Raw genomic sequence first — 23,499 nt, forward strand, 5'->3', positions numbered from 1 at the left:
GTCTGGCAGACGTAATGGCTATTAAAAATGCCACTTTTAATGAAACAGGGCGCAGTTCTGCTTACACCATGGGCTCAAATGTGGAACCCATAAGGGCCCACAGTACCAGTTCTAGATCTCACTTGGGGACCATACTTTTCATGGGTGGACAAAGCCTCCGACCCCCTTTTAAGAAATTGCACTGCCAGGAAATGTGCCCCAGGGAGCACCAAGTCAGTTTTGTCATGGCACACTGATATTGCTGCCAGATATCCCTTCAAAGTGGACGCTGATTCCTGCGTCAAACAGGTGTAAGAAGGTTAATATCGTCTCAATCGGGCAAGTCACTGGATCGTAATGTATTTTGATTAATTTGGTATAATAATTGTGTAACAAGTTCTTGGTAATGTATTAAGTTTTTATTGATATCTATATTTATTTGGACAAAGGCCATTTTGCTGTTTTGAGTTTACAGTTTCAATTTAAAATGAAAAGTCAAACTGTAAGTAATCTTTCATAGTGGTCCACCATCACAAAGCGCTTTACAAGATACGAGATTAGGGTGTATGAACTACTTGTTACTGGTTACAAGCCCGTTTTTTAACCACAGGAACACACAGCCTCAAGTACACAGAAACCTCAGTGTGATGACATCAGTACTTAACATATGGATTATTGCAAACACAATGTTCCAGTGTTTTGGATACATCAACGTGTCTTTCTCCACCCCTTTGCCATTTTTCTGCAACGTTATTGTGATCTCACTCTTGTTGTCAGCCGATGTCTTTTAGGTGCCACGTATGTTCACTTCTCATTGGTCAGTTTCATACAGAAGCGTCCAAGTGTCAATTATATATATATATATATATATATATATATATATATATATATATATATATATATATATATATATATATATACACACACACACACACGTGGGACTTTATATAGAACTCTATATCTTTATATCTCTCCTACTTTTTTTTTTCTTTCTGTTTTGTACTCGGCACTAGTACGCTTCTGTTGTTTCCTAGTTGAGGTGTATGCAGCTCCAGCTCCTGATCCAGGGCCTCTTAGAAAACACAATCTCATGATCCGGCTCGTGATCCCGGATCCGGTCCCATTTTTCTTCCCATTGACTTCTATACTTACTAGTTTTAGTACTCCTGCAATGTGAGGGGGGCATGTCGCCCGTGTAAATTACGCCTATGAGCACTAGACTCAGACACACACAGTCAAACACAGCAGTAGGATCAGATTGCCCCCTAATGGCCAATTATATATCCAGTGAAATGGGGCGGTGGTTGAATAAATTGTAATGGTTTTTTTTGTTTGTTTTTTTTTTTTTTTTTAATACTCACACAAATACACACAGAAAAAAAAAAAAAAACTGATGGCAAAATTGATTTTGGTTTTGATGTCACTGTACCATAAAATTCTTATTTTTCTGAGTTTACAGTGCAGTCAGCTTGGAATAACTTTCCCATGTTTTATATTGCACCCTTTACATCAAAATACTGTAGGCCCCCCTACCAAGCTTGTAATATAGTATTTATGTTTTTACTGTTTTATTACGTTTTGATGTGGTTTTACAAAGGATTCTCACAGGGCATGTAACTTCTTATAAGTACTGCTTCTTTAAAGGGAGTGGTGTATTACTGGTTATAATAACTTTGAGATCATTGCCCTGTCCTCAGATACAAAGAATACAGCACAGGTGTTTTTGGATGAGATCCCCCAAATAAAAAAATGAAAAAGAATATGACTGAATTGTGTGAAGACTGTTACAGTTCTGTTTGTGAAAAACACTTTATTATTCCAAAACTAAAAGAAGGTGAGTTTTTTTTTTGTGCATATTTCTCTGTATTCGTCATGTGATCAAATTGTGTGTGGCAAGTGAAGTACTTTTACTTGCTAAAATGCACATAGTGTCTACTTAACTGTTGCATTTTATTACTGCTGAACTTTGTTTAAGTGTTATTCTAATTTCCACTCGCCAATTACTTGGTTTCTCATGCATTTCACATGTGAAGTCCTAAGTTTACATTTGGTAGCAAGTAAATTAGTTTGGCTGTCTGTGTCAGAGAGACATTCATTCAATTAAATCCAATTTGGCAGGTTCAAGGTTGAACGGGCGGTTGGCTGCAGAACTAATGTGCAGCTTCAGATAATTCCATTCCATTTTCTTTCTCTTTTCATGAACACCAAACATTTGTTTTAGGGTAACTGAAATTTGAGTGCAAAACAATTAAGTGTAACAAATACCTTTTGGCCACTCAATTGTCAAAACTAACTACTATAAATATACATGGTCCTTACGTGAAGGATCATGACATTGAACATGTTTCAGATTAGCAAGACAGGGCTGGTGAAAATAATATTAAAAAAACACAGAAAAGTATTTTAAAAACACGGTTTTTAGTAAGATTCCGAGTCTGGAGCCGTGTTTCAAACCAATCCCACGATTATACTTGTTTATGTTACACGTCTTTATGTGTATATACTATCCCAATACGGTTCACTCAATTTACAAACATTACAAGTGCGTGTCCTGTTTTTTTTTTTTTTTTGAAATCCACTCACAAACGCTGCGTTGCGTGCTCGCGACTGGTGAATTTGTGAAGTGCAGCGTGTCTGTTTTCACTTCCTGGTACTGGAGTGTCTTCCAGTCAGAGGAAATGAGTTGTTGTTTTCTCGTCCTGTGGTTCAGCTGAATTACAGTTGCAGTCAACAGTCAGCATGTATTCTGGATCGGACAGTGAAACCGACGACAATGAGTACCCATTGTTGCACAGCAGGTCGTTTGCTAAAGTTAATAAAGGTGAGAGAATATTATTTTATGTTCCGAGTAATTTTTCAAGTTTCAGGACTGGTTAAATTGTTGTACATCACTGTTTGCAGTTTTTCTGGAAGTATTTTCAGGCCAAAGGCTAAAAACAATTCTAAATCAAATTGCATATTACACAGAGTGTTTTTTTTGTTTTGTTTTCTTAAGTCCAGAAAATCGTGTTTTTGATCGCGGTTTTTATTTTTCCGTCTTTGTCCTGGGTTTCAGAACTACTACCGCTGCAGTTTAGTAGTAAATGATTTAAATTATCGTTACCAGGATACACAAGCTTGAGCAATGAACCCCTTTTAAAATAAAGTGTGCTTCACTTATACTAGCTGTCCAAATATCTCCTACAGATTATAAACCGGGTTAAGTTTGTAATGTGCCTAAACAAAAGGAGCTCTGAAATACAGGACTGGATGCAGGAATGGTGTGAGTTTCTAACCACAACAGCAGGAATGCATTTGAACCGCCGTTTTACAGTAAAAGACTGTACAGCTCAAATACACAAGCTTTCCTAGACAATAGTATACCTTGGTTCACAAAATGTTCACACCAAGAAGTTTCCAATAAACTTTGTTTTAAAGCGGGTGAAACTGCATAAAGGGCTTTTTTAAAAAAAAAAAAAAAAAAAAATTCGAAACCAACCTGTCCAAAATGTCAAAGTACCAAACATTATATTATGCCTTTAAACATCGCAGCCCAGAGTGACTGGAGCATATCGTTGTGTCCTGCTTGTCCTGTGTCATGTGATCATTATCAGATCTAGGAGCATGACCATCATAGATAATGATGCGGCTGTGGCATTTCCATGGAAGTGACTAAGCTGTTCCTGGATTGAAAAGTGTGTTATTTGACTTAAGCTGCATGAAGGAAACCATTGTTCTGCCCTTTCATATGAAAAAAAAGTTAATAACAGTGATGCAGTAATGGCAAAGCATTCCGATTGAGATAAGTACCGTGACAGACAACAATTGTAATTGTACACGTGTCAGCTTCAATTATAAAATTTAGAAAAACATCCGCCTTAAATAATGGGGTTCTACACCATGTCTGTGTCAGTCACTGGAAGAATAGTTTAATTTTTAATTTAGTGTACTATATGGTTTAAATAAATATATATATTTTTTAAGTTATGTTTTACATAATGTGAATCGCAGTGGCCTCACTGTAGTTCCAATTATTAGCACTGTAGGTATTTCCTGGAGAATGTTGTTGATGTAACAAAAACACAGTTTGGGGCATAAAAAGACGATACACCTGATTTCTGTTTTATTTGTAGAGCATTTATTTCCAGAACATTTTGAGAACCAATTTGCTGTACTGTTTTTCTTAATTCCTTGCAGTAGATGATTTCAGTTCTGTCTTTTCAGCACCAGCATGCTGCTCAGCTCGCTACGGTCTGGCCACACTGTCTTTTTTTGGATTCTTCATGGTGTACGCATTGCGCGTGAACCTGAGTGTTGCCCTGGTGGAGATGGTGAAGACCAAAGTGAGCAGCAATTCAAGTTCCTCCGTGTGCCCACATTCAGATTCCCCTGGTGTGCAGCACAACACGACTGTAAGAGATTTCACTTTTTTTTGCATCTCAAACTGATTTAATACTTCCAGGGGCAGGGGAGGGTTATGGCAACCAGGAAGAAAAACTCCAGTTGAGATGATAGTTACAGGTCACGTCAAAAGTATGAAGAGGTAAGATAGTCTTCTTGTAAAAAATCACACGTCCAATAGGTGATTTTATACATTTGATATATTACAGGAAAACATGTTGTCCAAAGGACAAAAAGCTAGAAAAATCTGCTTGCCCTTCTTATAAATGTACTTGCCCCTTCCTCGTTGCACAAAACACACACAAAAAAGAAGAATATAACTTGTAGGATTTTGCTTTTATTTAACAGTGAACAAAATCAATCAGTAATTAACACGGGCAGATCTAGCCTTGAAGAGTAACTGGTTCACTAAATTCTTCAAGATACAGAAGATTTCTTTACAGGGAAAGTTAGTCTGAAATGCTTCTAAACAGTAAACTTTAGGTTTTTATTTTTTTAAACATCCCAACAGGTACATGCTTGACCATAAATTAGGGGCTCATAAATAATTGTGTAATTTACACAACACAATTTTTTCTAATCCGCTAATACCTTCGCAACTATTAGTCTTGTAAAGCGAACCCTGACGTTGACATAGATTATCGTGCAAATTCTAACGGCGATTATCGATCACTGAGTTAAAATGCTTAAAAAAAAACAAACAAAAAAACCCCTTCTCACAGTAACAGTTTAAAGTAACAATAAGACCACTTTATAGAGCATGGTTTAAAAAAAAAAAACTCATTCAAACAAATCCCAATGTTTTAAGACACGTTTTGATAAATATTTAAATATAGCACTCTCCAATTTTCATATTCCTGCTGTCACTAGCTTTTTGCCAGTGTAAACATAATGGTAAATGTAAAAAAAAAAAACAACCCCACTGTCCAAAGGAGATAAAAAAACAAGATTTGAAAACTACATTAACATTATGGCTTATTCACATGGAAATAATTCAATCTCTAATTTTTTTTTTTTTTATTTGTTGTTGGTTACAATTCATGTATCCAGTGTGCGATGGCTGCAGAGATGCAGTTCACATTTGGCTGTCATATTTTAATCAAAACTTTCCATGAATTTGCATAGCCACTTAGATTTGCGTTATCTTCAGTGAATACAACTGTATCGTAATTTTTTCAAACAGTTCATTAGAGGTAGCCTACCCTTTCTTGCAATGGAAACTGTATATTTTGTGTACTTTCAACCTGCACTTAAACTTTTTAAATCCATTTAAGTTATGTGTATTGTCCAGGTTCCTGCTTGCAAGCTTGTTTCAATTTCAAAAAGAAAACTGAACAGGATTTATTGATTGACACTTAACAGCAACAGATAACCACCCTGGGCTCACCTCACTGATGGGTAAATATGGGCATATGGGGAGGGTTTAGTATCCTAGGAGATCTCAACTGATATTGTTAAGCTAGTGAACATTTTGCCCAAAATGGGGAAAAAAATAAAATACAGTAATTACTGTAGCGGATCACGTACAATAATTTTGCATCCTACTGGTGGCAAACTATTTTGTACACCCTGCAATGTTTTATTGGATCACATATGTCGATCCAGCGGCATTTAGATAGATGACAATCAAAAATGAAAAAGGTTGCGTATAGTGCATTGCTTCATAACGAAAAGGTTAAAAAAAAAAAAAAAAAAAAAAAAACTTCTGAAACAGCGGCGTGTGACAGTGTCGTAATGTTAAATATTATTAGTTTCACTCAAGACAGATGGCTACAGTTAGGACTGTTTTAAATCAAAATATGTGTAAAATACATTAGCGAAGCTGTTACTTTTGATCTCTGCATCGTCACCCTGTTTGTTCACAGACGCATATTCTCAGTAACTTTTAGAAGCAACAACACAGATTACTTTCTTGACAGTAAATTATACACGTTTCATGGAATATTCAATTGCATTAAAATATTATCGATTTGTTATTGTGGGGTCCTCAATCTGTAAATAATTTGATTATTATTGTTACAAGCCTAGCAAATATGGTGTTTTTTTTTTTTTTTTTTTTTGTAAGTTTACTAGATTGCTGCTTTTAAATGTCAGGTTTGTGTATTAAGGAAGCAGTATTACCCTTTTGTTAATTTACAGAATACATACATAATACCTTAAAAGATTAGTCTGTGTGTTGTCAGGCTCTCTCTATTTCTTTGTAACCAAGAGATGATCAGCTTGTTCCACAGCTAGCCAATCAGAAGTGATAGATATAAACTTGCCTTAAAATGTCTGTGTGTACAGCTGGTGCTAGACTTCCACAATTTAGTTTTCAGAAACTTGTGTGGCTTTCTAGAAATATATAAGCAGAATGTTTTTCCTAGCAACAGAACACATATAGGAAAAATAAGTAAATAAGAAGTACTTGTCCAACGGGCAAAGTGTAACGGTAAAACTTGTTGCCCCATGCGATATGAATTGCACATCCTTGGTACAGTATATGGTTGTTTCCCGGTACATTTGGTAGCTGTCATATTACAAGTGCTGTGAACATTTCTTTATTTATGGTCAGTCAGCTTCTGTGAGTTTTGCTTCCTATCCAAGTCTGACGTTAATGAAGTAAGTAATTCTCCATAATGCTGTGCTGTAAATGGGACCGTCTATGATGTTAGTTTACCAAACTGCACAGTGTTATGTTGTTGTAGGATAACAGGACTTGGAATCCCAATGAAAGTGAATGCCAGATTTCACTTGTTCTGTAATACTGTATATCTGTTCAGCAATAAATAAATAAAAAATAAAGGTGATTGGTTTTAGATTCACTGGTGCTCTGATCATTAAAATATATTGTTATATAATACGTAATGTGTAGATCAAACTCTTGAAAATAGTCTTTGTAATTTCATGGCAGGCCAGTGTGTATAACTGGGATTCGGACACTCAAGGTTGGATCCTCGGCTCTTTCTTCTATGGATACCTATTCACTCAGATTCCTGGTGCATATCTGGCCAGAAAGTTTGGAGGAAAGTGGTTCCTAGGTCTCGGGATTCTGGGGACAGCAACACTGACACTGCTTACACCAGTTGCTGCAGAACTGGGACCTGGATACGTCATTGGAATTCGAGTTTTGATAGGCATTGGAGAGGTGTGCTACAAATGTCTGTTTATATTAGTTTAAATGAGAATGGTAAGGCTGTAATGTCCATCAGTTGTTTTAAGTTTATACTAAACTGGGATTAACTGATGTCAGTTTGGTACAGTTCATACTCCTCCTGTGCAGCTGTGAGTAGGCATGCTTCCTTGTTTTACCTTCTCTAAAAGTAGTTACACCCAGAACGACACAAATAAAGCTCTATTGAAACCTGCTTCTCATTTTGACAATACTGTAGACTCCTGATCCTATTGCAGTGTTACAAAAACAAAAAAAAAATCCTTCAGACATGAATCTGTTTTTACCAAGATGTAAAACCCAGAAGAGATGTAATACGAGTGAACGAGACAAGCGTCTTGAATAAGTGGCTACAAGTGTTAGTGGCGAGTTGTGCTAATTATAAAGTTGGAAGAACCCGTTCTAACCTTCTGCCAGATAGTGATGCAGATTCACAGATCTGGAATTGTACTTCTGTTAAGGTTTTACTGTGTAAACAGCACAGAGAAAGAAATAGTTTGCTAGTCCATTAGAAAAGGAATACTGTAAGTCTATATGTTTATCGACAATGTATACAACATGATAATGTATGTTTGTTTTGTTGTACCAACTAGGGAGTAACATTTCCTGCCATGCATACAATGTGGTCCGCATGGGCCCCTCCAATGGAACGCAGTAAGCTGCTTTCTATTTCATATGCAGGTGAGTTCTACTTCAACTAAAACGTTAAACATGCAGGCCAAGTTTTCATCCCTGTCACATTTAAAAATCTAAAAGCAATTCTAAATTTAGATAAATGCACACTTTTTTTTTCTTTTTTTTTTTTTTTTTTTTTATACAAACGTTTCTCAACTATGATGGACTGAGCTCAGTTCTCTTTGATTTTCCTCATCTCTAATCCAGGTGCACAACTGGGTACGGTAGTTGCTCTCCCGGCATCTGGTTTAATTTGCTTTTATATGGACTGGACGTATGTGTTCTACATATTCGGTAAGTGGAGTCTGACATCAGGTTACTCTTCTGGAGGCTGTGCCTGCACTATAGCAGGTTATTCACTTTTGTTTGCTTTACTTCTTTAGGTGCAGTTGGAGTGGGGTGGTTCATTCTGTGGGCATTTCTAGTTAGCGACACGCCAGAAACCCACAGAAATATATCTATTCAAGAAAAGGAGTACATAGTGTCGTCTTTGAAAGATCAGGTAGGCATTTATTAATAATAATTTCAACATTTTACTTTACCATATGCATCTTTGGCTGAGAAATAAAAAAAATAAAAAATAAAACGGAGCAGTCAAGGATATGAGATAAAGTAGGTGAATACAGCAGCAAATTTGTTTTTGTAAAAATAACAAAGTTTCACATGAATTCATTGGGTGGAGCAGGGGTCCTTAGTCGAGGTGCTTAATCTATCATGGGGTGGGGTGGGGTGGATTGGAGGTGTAGGAACTTTTGGGAATCCCTGCAGTAATCTAGACCTGGTGTGGGAATGCATGCCAGAAGTTTGCCTGTCTTCAAAGTGGAATCATTGAGACTAATGAAGATACACTGTAAGAGTAAAGGAAGAGACACGGAGCAGGACAGGGCAACTTCCAGCCATTACAAAAGACAAGTCCTAATAAGGAATATATGGCAGAAGAGCAGTAGTGACCCAATGGAAATGTACTTGGATTAACTTCACTGGAAAGTAAAGTTCTGTGTAATATAGATTAGGATATAGATATGGCATAATTAGCCACTTCCTCCAATGTTTATTCTAGCACTGTATAAGGCAGTGCAATCCCTGGACCCTGTAATGTCTCTATTTTTTTTAATCCACAGCTAAATTCTTCAAACAAAAACATTCCCTGGGGGTCTATGCTGAAATCTTTTCCAGTTTGGGCTATTGTGGTGGCCCATTTTTCATACAATTGGACTTTTTACACTTTGCTTACCTTATTACCCACCTTTATGGACACCGTTCTAGGATTCAACATACAACAGGTATTCTCAAATAAGTAGAACATTTTACATGTTTACTGCGGCTTGAGAAAAATACATAAAAGTGGATTTAAAAATGAGAAACTTACTTACAATCAATTGTTTAATACAGTGAGTTTGTGTTAAAAGTAGACAGTGTTTTATGACTTCTATAGTAAGTTTTGGATATAAAGTGTAGAATCTACACAAACTACTCCACATTGATAAAGTAAAAAAATGCATATATAATATAAATAAGTAAGATTTACAGAGAAAAACAGATTAATCTCAGTTGCATAAGTATTCAACCCCTTTGCTACTGCAGCCCTAAGTCAGCTCAGGTGCAAATGATTTATTTGAAAGGTCACAAAATTTGTGAAGCGGTGTCAGCCTGTGAGTACTCAAAGTGGTTTAACTTATAGATAATTTCCCTCAGATATATAAAGACTTCCAAGCTGCAACTCACATAGCGATCCAACAAAGCAACCATGAACACCAAGGAGCTTTTGAAACAAGTCAGGGATAAAGTGGTAGAGAGGCACAGAGCAGGAGAGTCTTTCAAAGGTGCTGATTATCCCTCTCAGCACAGTGAAGTCCATCATTAAGAATTGGAAGATGAATCATTCCGCCCAGACACTACCCAGTTCAGCCGGGCAAGCAGGAAACTGGCTTGGGATGCCACTCTGAAACCAACAATGATCTTGAGTGATCTGCAAAGTTCTGTGTCTGAGATGGGAGTCAGTGTTCACACATCAACAATAAGCCTGTCCCTACACAAAGCTGGCCTGTATGGACGGTGGCGAGAAAGAAGCCATTACTCAAAAAGCCTCACCTTAAAGCACATATGGAGTTTGTGAAAAGGCATGTAGATGATACTGCAGACATGTGGAAAAAGGTTTTGTGGTCAGACGAAACAAAAATTAAAATTCCAAGCGTTATGTCTGGCGCAAGCCCAACACTGCACATCACCCAGTTAACACCATCCCAGCTGTCAAGCATGGTGGTGGCAGCTTCATGTTATGGGGCTGCTTCTCTTCAGCAAGGACTGGGACGCTTGTCAGGGTAGAGGGGAGAATGGATAGTGCAAAGTACAGGCGAATCCTTGAGGAAAACCTGTTTGAGTCAGCCAAGCCTTTGAAATTGGGAGGAAATTCACATTTCAGAAGGACATCGACCTGAAGCACAAAGCCAGAACCACACTGGAGTGGTTGATCAAGAAGAGAATTAATGTTGAGTGGCCCAGTCAAAGTCCTGACTTGAATCCAATCAAAAATATATAGCGAGACTTGAAGATTGCAGTCCATCAATGATCCTCAACAAACTTATTGGAGCTGGAGCAATTTTCCCTGTGTTGAATGGGCAAAAATTTCACTATCTTACTGTGCAAAGCTAGTAGAGGCTGATCCAAAAAGACTTAAGGGGCTGAATACTTATGAAACCAGTAAATTTCATTTTGTACATTTTCTTTGCAAGTTTTGTTGACATTTAACCTCCACCTCATATAACAGTGTTCAGTTTAACCAGTACAGCTTTGAATAAAAAAAGTTTGTTTGAAGAACTGTGCATAAATTATTTGTAATTCAGCATGTGACATTATTGGTAGGGGTGAATACTTCTGCAATACTACTATGTATGTATGTATGTGTGTATGTGTGTGTCTGTGTATTCATCCAGTTTCTGAATGGTACCAGGTTCTGTTCTAATATTGCTTTGATTATTTTATACATGATTTATTATACATTGTATCTTATCTGTCTGCCATCTTGCTTGCAAGCCTGTCTGGTTTTTCTCGTGTTGGCTTGTTTTATTTCTGGATTTGAGTAATCATACGGTGTTGTGACTATTCAACTTGTTGGCCTGCTTCATTATTTACCATGAAACAAGTGGTCAACATAGAATCAATGTCACAATATCACATTATCTCTCCAGTCCAAGAAAGAAGTGGAGAACAATGATAATAATCTAGTACAGTAGCACAGAAGAACCTGTAATCATTCAGAATGATATGATTGCTAACATCTTAAAGGCGAGGGATTGGTAGCTATAATTACTTTAAACTGGTGGGTAAACGCTGGCCTAGTTACAATGTGTTGTTTTCTTTTTTTCAGAATGGCTTTTTGTCTGCACTGCCGTATTTGGGCTGTTGGATGGTGATGCTCTTAGGTGGTCAGATAGCGGATTACATGAGGGAGACTTGGTTGTACAGCACAGTTGCAGTGCGTAAGTTGTGCACAGCAATAGGTAAGTTATACAGCAGTATAAAGTGCAGTTCGACAAAAAAAAACAAAAAAACACCTACAATATGTCACACATACTTATGTTTAAATCGCCTGTGCTCTCGCATGACTGATGCATTTGATTTGCAAATATTTTTCTTGCCATTTATTTTCCAGATGCTTTTTTTTTTTTTTACAGGAATGGTTGGTCCTGCTGTGTTTCTGGTAGCTGCAGGCTATACAGGCTGTAATTACAGCCTAGCTATAGCTTTTCTGACCATCTCCTCTGCACTGGGAGGGTTCTCTATGTCCGGCTTTAACATCAATCACTTGGATATCGCCCCATCGTAAGCAAATCGCTTTGACTTTTTCAGTTTTGCAAGCCGGGGTTGGGGAATCTTTCAATTGTTAATTTATCTCCAGTAACTCTATTTTGGTATAATCAAGGTTGGGGTCAATTCCCTTTTTTAAATTCCAGTTCCTTTTTAAAACCAGTTCCCAAATCCAATTCCATTTTAATCAATTCCAATTGCAATTCCAAGTTTGACTTGGAATTGATTTTAAAAAGGAATTGGAATTTAAAAATTTGGAATTTTTGCTAAACAGGATCAGCACAGCAGCTCTTGAGCCTCTATTTAAAAGTTTTTGACAGCAAAAAGTAAACAAACCAGATTATGCGCATGCACGCATATCTCTGATCTCTGTGGAAAGCTGTGAGTCAGAATATTATGGGACAGAAAAAAGGCAAGCACATCATTGAGAAATGCCTTACTTAAACAGTACACAACTTGCTGGAAATGTTGTGTAGTGATTTTTATATAGATTTTATATAATATATATTTTTTGTTGCGACTGTGTTATGTGGAATGTAATAAACGAGAACCAAAACGGTGATTTTTTTCCCCCCTTAATTTTACATCATTTATCACATTTTCGTTTTATTTGAAGTGTTTAAAATTCACTGTGGTAATACAAGGGCTACACAACATATTCTTTACTCCTGATACTTTTCTACTTTAACACATTAAATACAGTGCCCCCCTGCCCCTGCTGCTATGCTGTCTCTGCCTGCGCTCAGAGCAATATAATGGCTTTTATTACTTTTTGAAAACAAACGAATATTTAAATTATGAGCGAATATCCGAACATAAATCCTGTGTTCGTCCCAGCACTGGTTTTTGGAGGTAATACTTGCAGAACACTTAAGTAACAAAAACATAGCAAAAATCTGTTTTTAATGGCTCATGGTGCATGATCTGCTGCAGACAAGCTCTTGAGTGAATGAATGGCTGCTTGATAGTTCTTTTTTTCAGTGCATTGCCAGATTGTCATTCGTTAGTGGCATGCATTGTTCAGAAGAATGCTGAAGTGTGCATTTAAAAACATGATGGTTGTTAAATACTGTTCAACAGATACATTTTGTGGTTCAAAAAAAAAAAACTATTGTACATGTGCTATGACACTAAAAAAAGAACTTAGGTCAGCACATTCATCAGCATATTAGTATATTGTTACATATTACTGTTTACAACATTATTGAAAAACGAATTCAGGCTTTTTTCTTTTAAAGATCCTTATAACTGAAATATAGTGTTTATTTAGTATTTAAGAAAACCACAAGAAAATATATATATATTTTTTTTTATATATTTTTTTTTCTTAGTTATGCTGGAATTTTACTTGGAATTACCAACTCTGCTGCTACTATTCCTGGAATGGTGGGACCAGTTATTGCTAAAACCCTAACTCGTTCTGTAAGTATCATTTGTTGGATGCAGCTATGTGTTTTTATACATAATTGATAATGGCATTGCAGTGGTGTGTAACGAGGTAATAATGGAACCAAGTCTATATTTAAATGAAGGACTCCCATTATTACAAAGGAACATGAACATTTCCTATATACCTACTGCACCGAATTTACTTTTATGTCCTTTGTTTTTGCAGAACACTATTGAAGAATGGCAAACTGTCTTTTACATTTCTGCTGCTATTGATGTGTTTGGTACTGTGATATTCACAATATTTGGTAAAGGAGTTGTTCAGGACTGGGCAGTCCCAGGCTTTCACTCTCATGGAAACTGAGAGTTCTCAGAGCCCTACACTGTATCTGCAGACTGATGTATTTTGTACTTGGCTCATGAGACCTGGCTGCAAAATATGTGTGCTGTAATTCTGTTGCAGCCTACTGTGTCCTTTCAGGCTGCTTTATTTTCTTTTTCCAGGTGCAATTGGCCAGATGTTGTTTTTCAGTGTACAGCCTAAACAGGTCTGTATGAGTTCTTAATTAGTCAAGAAATTTACATATTTTTAAATAAAGCAAACTATTTTCCAAATATTTAAATTATAAAAACATTTAGAATAAAGGTAAGGTAGCTTTTGATTTTTAAAATCTTTAAATGATTGTGTACCAAGTAATTTTTTTGTTGAAGCAATCTGGTAAATTTTGAAACTTACTTAGTTCTTAGTTTTGCTATTGCTTTGTGCTTGCTTAAAGAAACACCCCTCTGTCTGTAAAGGCATCCTTACATAAAACTATATTAAAAAGAGTAAATCTAACCTACAGCACAGGAAATGTCAGAGTAGCAAGAAGCAATAGCAATTTATAATCCATTGTTTTTTGTTTTTTTTATTTAATAATGGGCACAAACAATCATGGAAATAAACAATCAGTGATCTAAGATAAATGGGGCCAGTGATGAGACTGGTAGTGCCAATAAGCGGTAAGAAAGTGTAATAGTAAAGCCTTGGTTAGAACTTTTTTCAGTTGGTTTAGATCAAGGTTTACAACCATGTTTGTATGCAGAATTTAGGAATTAAACGGGTCAGTACAACTGTTTTGTATCTAAACAATAAGAACAGTGAACATTAATACAGCACCTTCTATGCCAAATACACCATGTTAATGAAATGAATGACTGTGACCGAAATAAACCACAGGGTCTCCAGCGTGTCAGAGATCTTCCTTTATTCTCTGTGTGGGATTAAATCCAATTTAGTTTAAATGAATACAGAAAAAAAGCACATGGTTGTATGAATTAGAGGTAAATATATACATAAGAATAGGAGAATATATAAATACAGCTTTGAATTAAAAATAAATACATGTATGTTTCTAAATTGATTTAATCTGTGCCTTTTCTCTGAGTTCCACAAGTTAAAACAAATGTAGCTAAAGCCTTGGAAACTTTTGGTTTAAAAAACAAACAAACAAAAAACACATATCATTAAAAAATAAACACCCAAAGTTGAAGGCATTACAAAAGGGGTCTTCAAGCCTTGCACAAACAGACCATATGTCTATAGTCAACTAGAAAGTGTTGAACAATCAAGTTGACTTGTGTTTACATTTGCTATTGATAGAATAAGGGGATGAAGCTCTTATTCTTTGTAAATGAATGCCGTCCAGTCTGTCTAGACCTGGTCTTTTATTACCAGGTTATATATTGTATGTTCATGAAGGTCCATTGTATTGGGCACTGCAGATACCTGGTCATTCTATAATTACAGCTGATATTTTAATACAGGTTTCACTGCATTGGTTTGATATATTCTGGCAAAAATGTGTGATACTGCAAAAAACACACGGTTGTATGAATTACAGGAAAAATATACACAAGAATAGGAGATGGGGGGGGTCTTTGTTTGCCAAGCCCATCTCTATTTTTTTTTTTTTTCGTGTCAATGTCTCTTCTGTATGTTATGGTTGTAATTTAATTATGGGAAGTATTTATATGTGCTTTGTAACCTGCAAAAATAAATGTGGTTTAATAATTGTGATCCTTGTTTTGACTTTATTGATTTGCATGTACTGAAGTGGCAGCCCGGTGTCCCTGCCGAGCGCTTTTATAATATCGTTGTGTCTGGCCTGGCATAAGATAAATGCTAAAAACTGAAAGACACGGTCTGTATTATACTGACTACTGTGTGTCCACAACATTCATTTTCTTACTCCTTGATCGGCATTTTCATGAATCAGATCGAACGAGGGGGCAGTTGTTTCAGAACGTGAAGATGGAGGACAGGTTGTTAGAATAAACTACTTGTAACCTGCTGTACAGCACTTAGCAATGGCAACTATGACTGCCTTTTAATTAACATTCCTTTTTCGCAATTCCACATAAACGTGTTTGATATAATGTATATGTGTACTTAAATCAACGGGTCCTTTCTAGCAGAAAGGCTAGCCTAATAACGTGCTAAATTGCAGTGGCACAAACAAACAATTGCTCAAATATTTTGGTGGGGAAGCGTTTAATAAGACAAAAAAAATGTACAGCAACACCTATTTTCTTTTCATTTGAGCTAGCTGTTCCTGTACTAGCTGACTAGTATTACAGACCCGAAAGTCAGATGAAGACAGGAGTCGTTCAGAAAGGCCTTATCAGTTATATTAATATTACATCTTATTTTTTTACATTTATTTTCTGTACTATGAATAGATATTTTACCAGTATAAATAATTTTGTTTTAACTTGAAAACTCAAGTTAAATCTATATTAAACCATTACAATAAGGTAGCATAGCATTTCGAGATAATTTTAGAGTCGGTTCAAGTCTGAAAGCTTTCAGAACCACCAAGCAAGGACAGCGCACTTTAGAGCTTTAGAAAGTGTTGCGTGAGCTCGTTTGCACTGGCCACCTTTCATGTGCCTGTCGTGCTTTCTCTAATATCCCTAAACCGCCTAGAGCGGGGACTCGTAATGTCGCCTGACGACAATAACGGTACCCCCTCCCAACAACAGCTATAAACGCATCAGCGGCGGCGTTGTGTGTCTTTTCTGCAACGAAGTCTGAGACGGAGCCAGGTAGGAGATAACTGATCTATTTTTAGCAACATCTACATCTGTTTTCTAACATTATTGAGATTTTGCATCCGTCTGCTGTTGGTAAGTGCGGCGGAATGAAGCTGGCGTAGCAATGGGGCTGTGGTGTTTACAAGACTGGCGGAAGTTTGTTTCCTTATTTAAACAATTTGTAAAAAACTGAATTCTGTTATTGTGAATTGCACTGTGGTTAAGAGCGGAATACGAGCAAGGGTATGGGGGAGGGTGTAATCCCAGAGACATCTCTATTGAAACAGACGTCTGTCCTTCACGGAGCCGAGGATAACCATTTAGTTTGTGTGTGACTATTATCTAATCGGCTATATCATCAATAGCGACAGTATTTCTTAACCTGAAGGTGTATTTTTGCTTTACTTAGTCGATTGTCAGCTTTAGTGTAGCTTTAATATAAACTTTGCACATTTATAAAATTGAATGTATCTGGGGCTCCTGAAGTTTACTAAGGTTATTTTTTGTAGAATACAAATACATTTAACAAAAAAATTGCACAGGTTTTTGGTATTAACCGAGATAATAAGCAAAAATAACAACAGATGATTTATAGTTAAAGCAACATATCATATAGGTCATGTTTAAAGAAAGGGTCAGCGCAATAATGCGTAGCTTTTTTTTTTTTTTTTTTTTTAATTCAGTGCAATTTCTTAAAGAAACGCCTCCTTTTTACAGAGCAAATTATTTATTAAAACGTGAAACCTTAAAAGTACCTTTTAAAAAATGCATAAGAACGGTACCATGTAATTATATTTTATGTTTGTGTTGTGTTGTAATGTGTATTTTATCTAATTCATTAAGTTATCTGTATGTTTTGCTGTAATGGCTGATGTGTGGTGGTGGATATGTTCTACAAAATGGAGGGCTAATTAACATGTTCATAGTATGATCCTTCTTACACAGAAAATAAAGTAAATAAGTAAAACAATTACGTTTTCTTTTACTTACACAGATGCCAAGGTCATAATGTCACTTTGAGTGAGATTATAGTGAATTTAGAATAGGATTCATGGCTGTTAACGCCATTAAAGTGTAAAAATAGATCATGTAATTCAAATAAACACATTTTACTCCCTGGTCCTGCTTAGGCCTGTGTAACTGGTATTGTGATTAAGGTTGGCATAGAAGTCCACATGGATTGCTGATTGGGTGGAGTTCTGTCTGATGCAATATAATGCCAACCAACTTGTTGCCTGTGTTTTTATGATATTCAATTACTGGCAGATCATTTTTTTACAGTACGCAGTTCTTACAGTCACAGTGCTGATTTGGAAGGTTTCTTTTAAAAAAGAGCGACATATATTCCTAATTTATATAACAAGTTGTTTTTTTTTTTGTTTTATTTTTCTATTTTAGGTTTGATTGTGCAGTATATTAAAACATCCATAATGGGCAAGGAAAAGATTCACATCAACATTGTAGTTATTGGACATGTGGATTCTGGCAAGTCCACCACTACAGGTCATCTAATCTACAAATGCGGAGGCATTGACAAGAGAACTATTGAGAAATTTGAGAAGGAAGCTGCTGAGGTATAGTATCGCATTAAAAGATTTATAGAATACATAGGCTGTATTGAAATACATTCGGATCAGCAATCGGCAAGCATATAAATGAGGGCTTAACACAGGAAGCTTAATACAGTTGAACTTTAAATTATACGTGAAATGTTGCCTGCAAGGTTATATAATAAGGTAGTTAATCACCTGCTTGGTGATTAGGAAGCTGCTGTGTTTTGGAATAGGCACATAATGATACTAGATGTAAGGATTTTGTGCCAAGTTGTTATAATGACAGTATGATATGTGGCATTTAAAACTCCCATCTGCTTCTGGCAGCGTTGGACAAGATCCTTCTTGTAGCAGGACATCTGTTAATTTGCTTGTCTGTTTCACTGACTTCCTGTATGTATAGATGGGCAAGGGCTCCTTTAAATACGCCTGGGTGTTGGACAAACTGAAAGCTGAACGTGAGCGTGGTATCACCATTGACATCTCCCTGTGGAAGTTTGAAACCAGCAAGTACTATGTTACCATCATTGATGCCCCGGGGCACAGGGATTTCATCAAGAACATGATCACTGGTACCTCCCAGGTATGTGTAATAACTTGCATTTTAATCTAAAACCCAGAAAAGAAACAAAGCCCAGGAGGTGACCGTGTTTGGTGTACATGTAGGCTGACTGTGCCGTCCTGATTGTCGCCGCGGGCGTTGGAGAGTTTGAAGCTGGCATCTCCAAGAACGGGCAGACTCGCGAGCATGCACTGCTGGCCTACACCCTGGGGGTCAAGCAGCTGATTGTCGGCGTTAACAAGATGGACTCCACTGAGCCACCTTACAACCAGAAGAGATACGAAGAAATTGTCAAGGAAGTCAGCACTTACATCAAGAAGATCGGCTACAACCCAGACACCGTGGCTTTCGTGCCAATCTCTGGCTGGAACGGTGACAATATGTTGGAGCCCAGCACTAACGTAAGTAATCTGAACTCAACAGGTTGCAGGACTGGAGTGATGTAAGTTCTATGTGACATAAAGGCATTGTGTATGAAATATCTAAAGTGATTTCTCACCTCACCTCTTCAATTTAAGATGACCTGGTTCAAGGGCTGGAAGGTCACCCGCAAAGATGGCAGTGCTGCTGGTACTACCCTTCTGGAAGCATTGGATGCAATCCAGCCACCATCTCGTCCCACTGATAAACCCCTGCGTCTTCCTCTTCAGGATGTCTACAAAATTGGAGGTAAGGCTTGTTTGGTAGAGATGGGAATTTTAAACATATAAACTCTAAAGAAGTGGTTAAACGTTGACTCATATGCTAGACGATTGTCGGTCACGTGACAAATTTCTTTGAATATAATATAATGTACGAGAAAAGTTTAGTTTCTTCACTTTGTGCCCACAGGGCCAGCGCAGGTACATCTCAATAGTGCATTACAAATACAGAGGCATTTACTAAGATAAAAATAATAAGGGCAGCCGCTATAAGATCGTTACCTTTAGTAAAGATGTGCATGGGTGAATCTACCGATTTAATCAACTAATGCCCATAAGTTAAGTCATCAAAAATGTAAATCGAGTGTGTTTTTTTTTGTTGTTTGTTTTGTTTTTTTACTTTGTAGTTAAGTATTTGCGATGTTAAAATGTTATTTACTTATTTAGGGGTTCTTTGCTTGGAAAATACTAACCAGGGCTGTCAGGATACATTAGTGTCATATAAAAAGAGTGTGTGTGGATATGGTTTCAACGCTGACACTGCATAGCATTGAAACGTTCATAAAAATGTACCACAAGCACATCCCTATTTGCTAAACATATTGTCACACTTTTTTTAAAAATGGCAGTGTATTGGTTTCATGAGTCTTCCATCGCTTTGTAGTGGTTTGCTGATCCAATAAAAGTCTGCATCCTTTTGAAAGGTATCGGTACTGTGCCAGTAGGCCGTGTTGAAACTGGTGTCCTGAAACCTGGTGTGGTGGTTACCTTCGCTCCTGTCAACATCACCACTGAAGTCAAATCTGTTGAAATGCACCATGAGGCTCTGTCAGAGGCAAATCCTGGAGACAATGTTGGCTTCAATGTCAAGAATGTGTCAGTGAAAGACATCCGCCGTGGAAACGTTGCCGGAGACAGCAAGAACGACCCTCCACAGGAGGCTGCTAACTTCACTGCACAGGTGGGGTTGTCTTCAAACAGGTGCAACATTGGCTGCCTAAATGGTTTACAGTAAAGTATTTTATTTACAGTAAATGGACTGAAGATATTTGACATAAAGAAATACTCAATAGTCATTTACTCCTGTAAATTTTAACAAGGTGCTGCAATTTTGCAGTTGCAGTGTGACAGTGGTTACATTGTGAATCACTCAAAATTAGTCCAAATGTTTATAATGATGGGCTTATGTTTTTGTAAATACGCAGGATCTTCAAATTCAAATATCTCATAAACCATTTGAGATGCCAAGTTGATATTTTCAGTGTTGTAGAAACTCCTGTCAAAACCCACCAGTACCCTTAACTTGACTTCTGAACTAAAAAAGCTGCCCAGTTGTGGACTTTTTGGTTTACAGATAAAGACCTATCACTTCCGAGTCAATACTCAAATTTTTTATTATTAAAAAAATGAAGGTCATTCACATCCAATGTCTAAATGATGTAACTACCAGGGACCTCAGTAAAATGTAAACGCTTCTATAACCTTTAGGTCATCATCCTGAACCACCCAGGTCAGATCAGTGCTGGCTATGCTCCTGTGCTGGATTGCCACACTGCTCACATTGCCTGCAAATTCGCTGAGCTGAAGGAGAAGATTGATCGTCGTTCTGGCAAGAAACTGGAAGACAACCCCAAGTCCCTGAAATCTGGTGATGCTGCCATCGTTGACATGGTCCCAGGCAAACCTATGTGTGTTGAGAGCTTCTCTGACTATCCTCCTCTGGGTGAGCAAATCTGCCATTTGGAATCTGATTAGTTGAAATTAGAAGAATAGCTTTTGGGGTGTTGCTGTGTTATACAGCACTTTGTTTACACTGTTCTCAGAGCGCATTGTCAGCTGTGCTTGCTTCATGTGTGGGTGAGTTATAAGCAGTTGTTTAACTGATACACATCTGGAAATGTGACAACTTCAGATTTTATATCTCGAGTTCCATATTTGGATCCCATAGTTTGTCAAAAATGATCTGGTGTTGAGAAAATGTTCTAGTTATAAAGGTGAACTAATTTAAAACCTAGGTGTACGGTGGCAATACTTTGAACATCTCTAACAGTGTACCTTTATGTTGTGTCAATGAGCGTACTGTATGACAGGAATGGCCCTGTTTTAAAAATGTAAATGCCTGGCTTGTGCTCATAGTATTATTTCAAATTTTAACTGTTTTGTCTTCTCTCTCTTCCACTGTTTCCAGGGCGCTTCGCTGTGCGTGACATGAGGCAGACTGTGGCTGTTGGAGTCATCAAGGCTGTGGAGAAGAAGGCTCCCACCTCGGGGAAGATCACAAAGTCTGCCCAGAAGGCTCAAAAGGCAAAATGAATTCTGTGTTCATTACCTGCCACCTCAGTAATCAATGGCAGAATGGTCTCTGAACTGTTTCATTCAATTGGCAATTTAAGTTCAATAGTCAAAGACTGGTTAATTGTTATAATGCATCGTAAAAGTATCAGAAGGAAAAAAAAAAATGTTTTGTGGACATTTGTATAGTGGCAGTTAATTTTTGAAGTTACTAGTTTTAATTGTACTTTTCAGTGGGAACAGCACAATGACCAGTAAGTCTGTAGTGAAAGTTGAGACCATTTAAAAACATAAAACGTAAACCTACGTGTGTTGACAATTAGTTGTCCCAAGATTGTGCTTTAGTGTTTTTGCAAGTAGCAGGTACTAATTCTCCTGATTTTGCAGTACATTTTTTTAAGTACAAATTGGATGTTTCTACATTGTTAAGTTATGTTTCCCTTGTATAATTGAGAGGGCATGTAAACATCCCATAATGTGCTCTGTATTTTGTTGAAATAATATTGTTAAGTTATGTTTCACTTGTATAATTGAGAGGGCATGTAAACATCCCATAATGTGCTCTGTATTTTGTTGAAATAAGCTATCTGGCACTTTTGCACTTAAAATTTGATTGGCATCTACTATGTGCACCTTATTCAATTTCTGTGAACAAGAGCCTTTCAACAATCCACATTAAAATGTTTCAAATTATATCAGTTTTCATGTATTTTTTAAATGCACTTTTAACTTGTAGTTGGTCAGTTGTGCAATTAAAAGAATTTTGTTAGTTCCAACTATGCCACCAGTGGTCAGTAGTTCACACCACAAAAGGAAGACACTATTTAGCACTGGGCAAGGCTATCCTATGGAATGGGTGAGCATGCAGACTAAATTGTTCCCTCATGCCTTATGCCACTAATCTAACTTCTAGTGCATATACCTACTCCAGATAAATAGCAATGATTCCACTCTCAAATGACAAGAACATTGACGATGCATCACAGGCTTCTCTGATATGTTAATTTGGTGGGTTTCTGTCTTAGATTAGAAACCATTACCTACCTACAATATTTGCATATTTAAACCTGCCTATCTACTGATCTGACAGTGAGAGCTATTCATTTTCGATAAGCCCGAAACACAGTTCACCTCTTCAGAAGCTTTTCCTGTTACACACACGCACACAAAATCTATTACACCGTGTAACAATTTTATTTTTTTTTTGTTCCTGGGTAGTAAGTGTTATTTCCTAATTGCTTATGCCTCAAAAGTATAGAAAATGGCTATTATTCCCCACAAACTTTGCTTTTGTGACCAGGACAGTGATATTTCAAAATATCACTATTTCCAATGGGAAAACGGGTGCTTTTGACTACAAAAAAGATTTAGAAGTGAGTAGTTTTTCGAGATTTACGATTATACTGTAAATACAATATAATGGTAAATCTTGAAAAACTCGCTTCTAAATCTTTTGTAGTCATTTTTGTATTACTTTAGTATAAATACATGTTAATTTGGATTCATATGTTGTTTTTTTCTGACTTTATGTGAACTAAAAGACACACATTTGCCCGTTTTCCCATTGGAAATAATGATATTTCAAAATATCACTGTCCTGGTCACAAAAGCAAAGTTTGTGGGAAATAATAGCCATTTTCTATACTTTTGAGGCATAAGCAATTAGGAAATAATACTTACTACCCAGGAACAAAAATTGTGTTGCATAGTGTTATCTGGGCTGATGAACCAAACTGTAGAAAATAGAAGCAGATTGTAGTCTTATACTGTAAGTGCCACAATCATGTGGCTAATCAAATCAAAGTGAAATATTATGTCTTGTATTATTCTCACTAACCCTTTATTTCACTTCACAGAGTACACTTCTTTTCACAGTACCTACCCGCCATGGCATTTTATTTACTTGGGTACACAGCACTCTCTAGTGGGGAAATGTTGTAGCTGTAGCAAGGTGAAAGGAAAAAGGCTAAACACAAATACTACCACTATGACTAC

At 36.9% G+C, this 23,499-nt stretch overlaps 2 protein-coding genes across 5 annotated transcripts; both read left to right on the forward strand.

The window, feature by feature from the left end:
* The first annotated feature begins 1,688 nt into the window (after positions 1–1,688).
* Positions 1,689–15,440, forward strand: slc17a5 (solute carrier family 17 member 5). Of its 3 annotated transcripts, none has more exons than XM_041252044.1 (11): positions 1,689–1,813; positions 4,183–4,370; positions 7,253–7,486; positions 8,104–8,191; positions 8,393–8,479; positions 8,569–8,687; positions 9,307–9,468; positions 11,553–11,685; positions 11,860–12,007; positions 13,324–13,414; positions 13,608–15,440. In XM_041252044.1, exons 1-11 carry the CDS (start codon positions 1,729–1,731, stop codon positions 13,743–13,745), a joined length of 1,473 nt encoding a protein of 490 aa, XP_041107978.1. In that variant the 5' UTR covers positions 1,689–1,728; the 3' UTR covers positions 13,746–15,440. The 3 variants fall into 3 exon arrangements, with proteins under 3 accessions (XP_041107978.1, XP_041107980.1, XP_041107979.1); XM_041252045.1 differs by lacking the exon at positions 1,689–1,813 and adding an exon at positions 2,628–2,800; XM_041252046.1 differs by lacking the exon at positions 7,253–7,486 and having other exon boundaries at positions 1,692–1,813.
* Positions 15,441–16,152: 712 nt separating this feature from the next.
* eef1a1a (eukaryotic translation elongation factor 1 alpha 1a) lies at positions 16,153–22,197 on the forward strand. 2 transcript variants are annotated; one of them, XM_041252047.1, is made up of 8 exons: positions 16,153–16,468; positions 17,855–18,030; positions 18,413–18,592; positions 18,676–18,972; positions 19,090–19,240; positions 19,917–20,173; positions 20,701–20,935; positions 21,401–22,197. In XM_041252047.1, the coding sequence occupies exons 2-8, from the start codon at positions 17,887–17,889 to the stop codon at positions 21,523–21,525; spliced, it is 1,389 nt and encodes a 462-aa protein (XP_041107981.1). In that variant the 5' UTR covers positions 16,153–16,468; positions 17,855–17,886; the 3' UTR covers positions 21,526–22,197. The 2 variants fall into 2 exon arrangements, with proteins under 2 accessions (XP_041107981.1, XP_041107982.1); XM_041252048.1 differs by lacking the exon at positions 16,153–16,468 and adding an exon at positions 16,494–16,549.
* Positions 22,198–23,499: the final 1,302 nt, after the last annotated feature.

The sequence above is a fragment of the Polyodon spathula genome, chromosome 6 (genome assembly GCF_017654505.1).
Source record: "Polyodon spathula isolate WHYD16114869_AA chromosome 6, ASM1765450v1, whole genome shotgun sequence".
NCBI classification, from domain to species: Eukaryota; Metazoa; Chordata; class Actinopteri; order Acipenseriformes; family Polyodontidae; genus Polyodon; species Polyodon spathula.

Excerpts from the sequence above, each read along its gene's own strand:
- slc17a5 (XM_041252044.1), top strand. The coding sequence starts at position 1,729 with ATGAAAAAGAATATGACTGAATTGTGTGAAGACTGTTACAGTTCTGTT. Across the intron at positions 1,814-4,182 it reads TATTCCAAAACTAAAAGAAG|CACCAGCATGCTGCTCAGCT; the intron begins GTGAGTTTTTTT and ends CTGTCTTTTCAG. Across the intron at positions 11,686-11,859 it reads TAAGTTGTGCACAGCAATAG|GAATGGTTGGTCCTGCTGTG; the intron begins GTAAGTTATACA and ends TTTTTTTTACAG.
- eef1a1a (XM_041252047.1), top strand. The coding sequence starts at position 17,887 with ATGGGCAAGGAAAAGATTCACATCAACATTGTAGTTATTGGACATGTG. Across the intron at positions 18,973-19,089 it reads TGTTGGAGCCCAGCACTAAC|ATGACCTGGTTCAAGGGCTG; the intron begins GTAAGTAATCTG and ends CTTCAATTTAAG. Across the intron at positions 19,241-19,916 it reads GGATGTCTACAAAATTGGAG|GTATCGGTACTGTGCCAGTA; the intron begins GTAAGGCTTGTT and ends TCCTTTTGAAAG.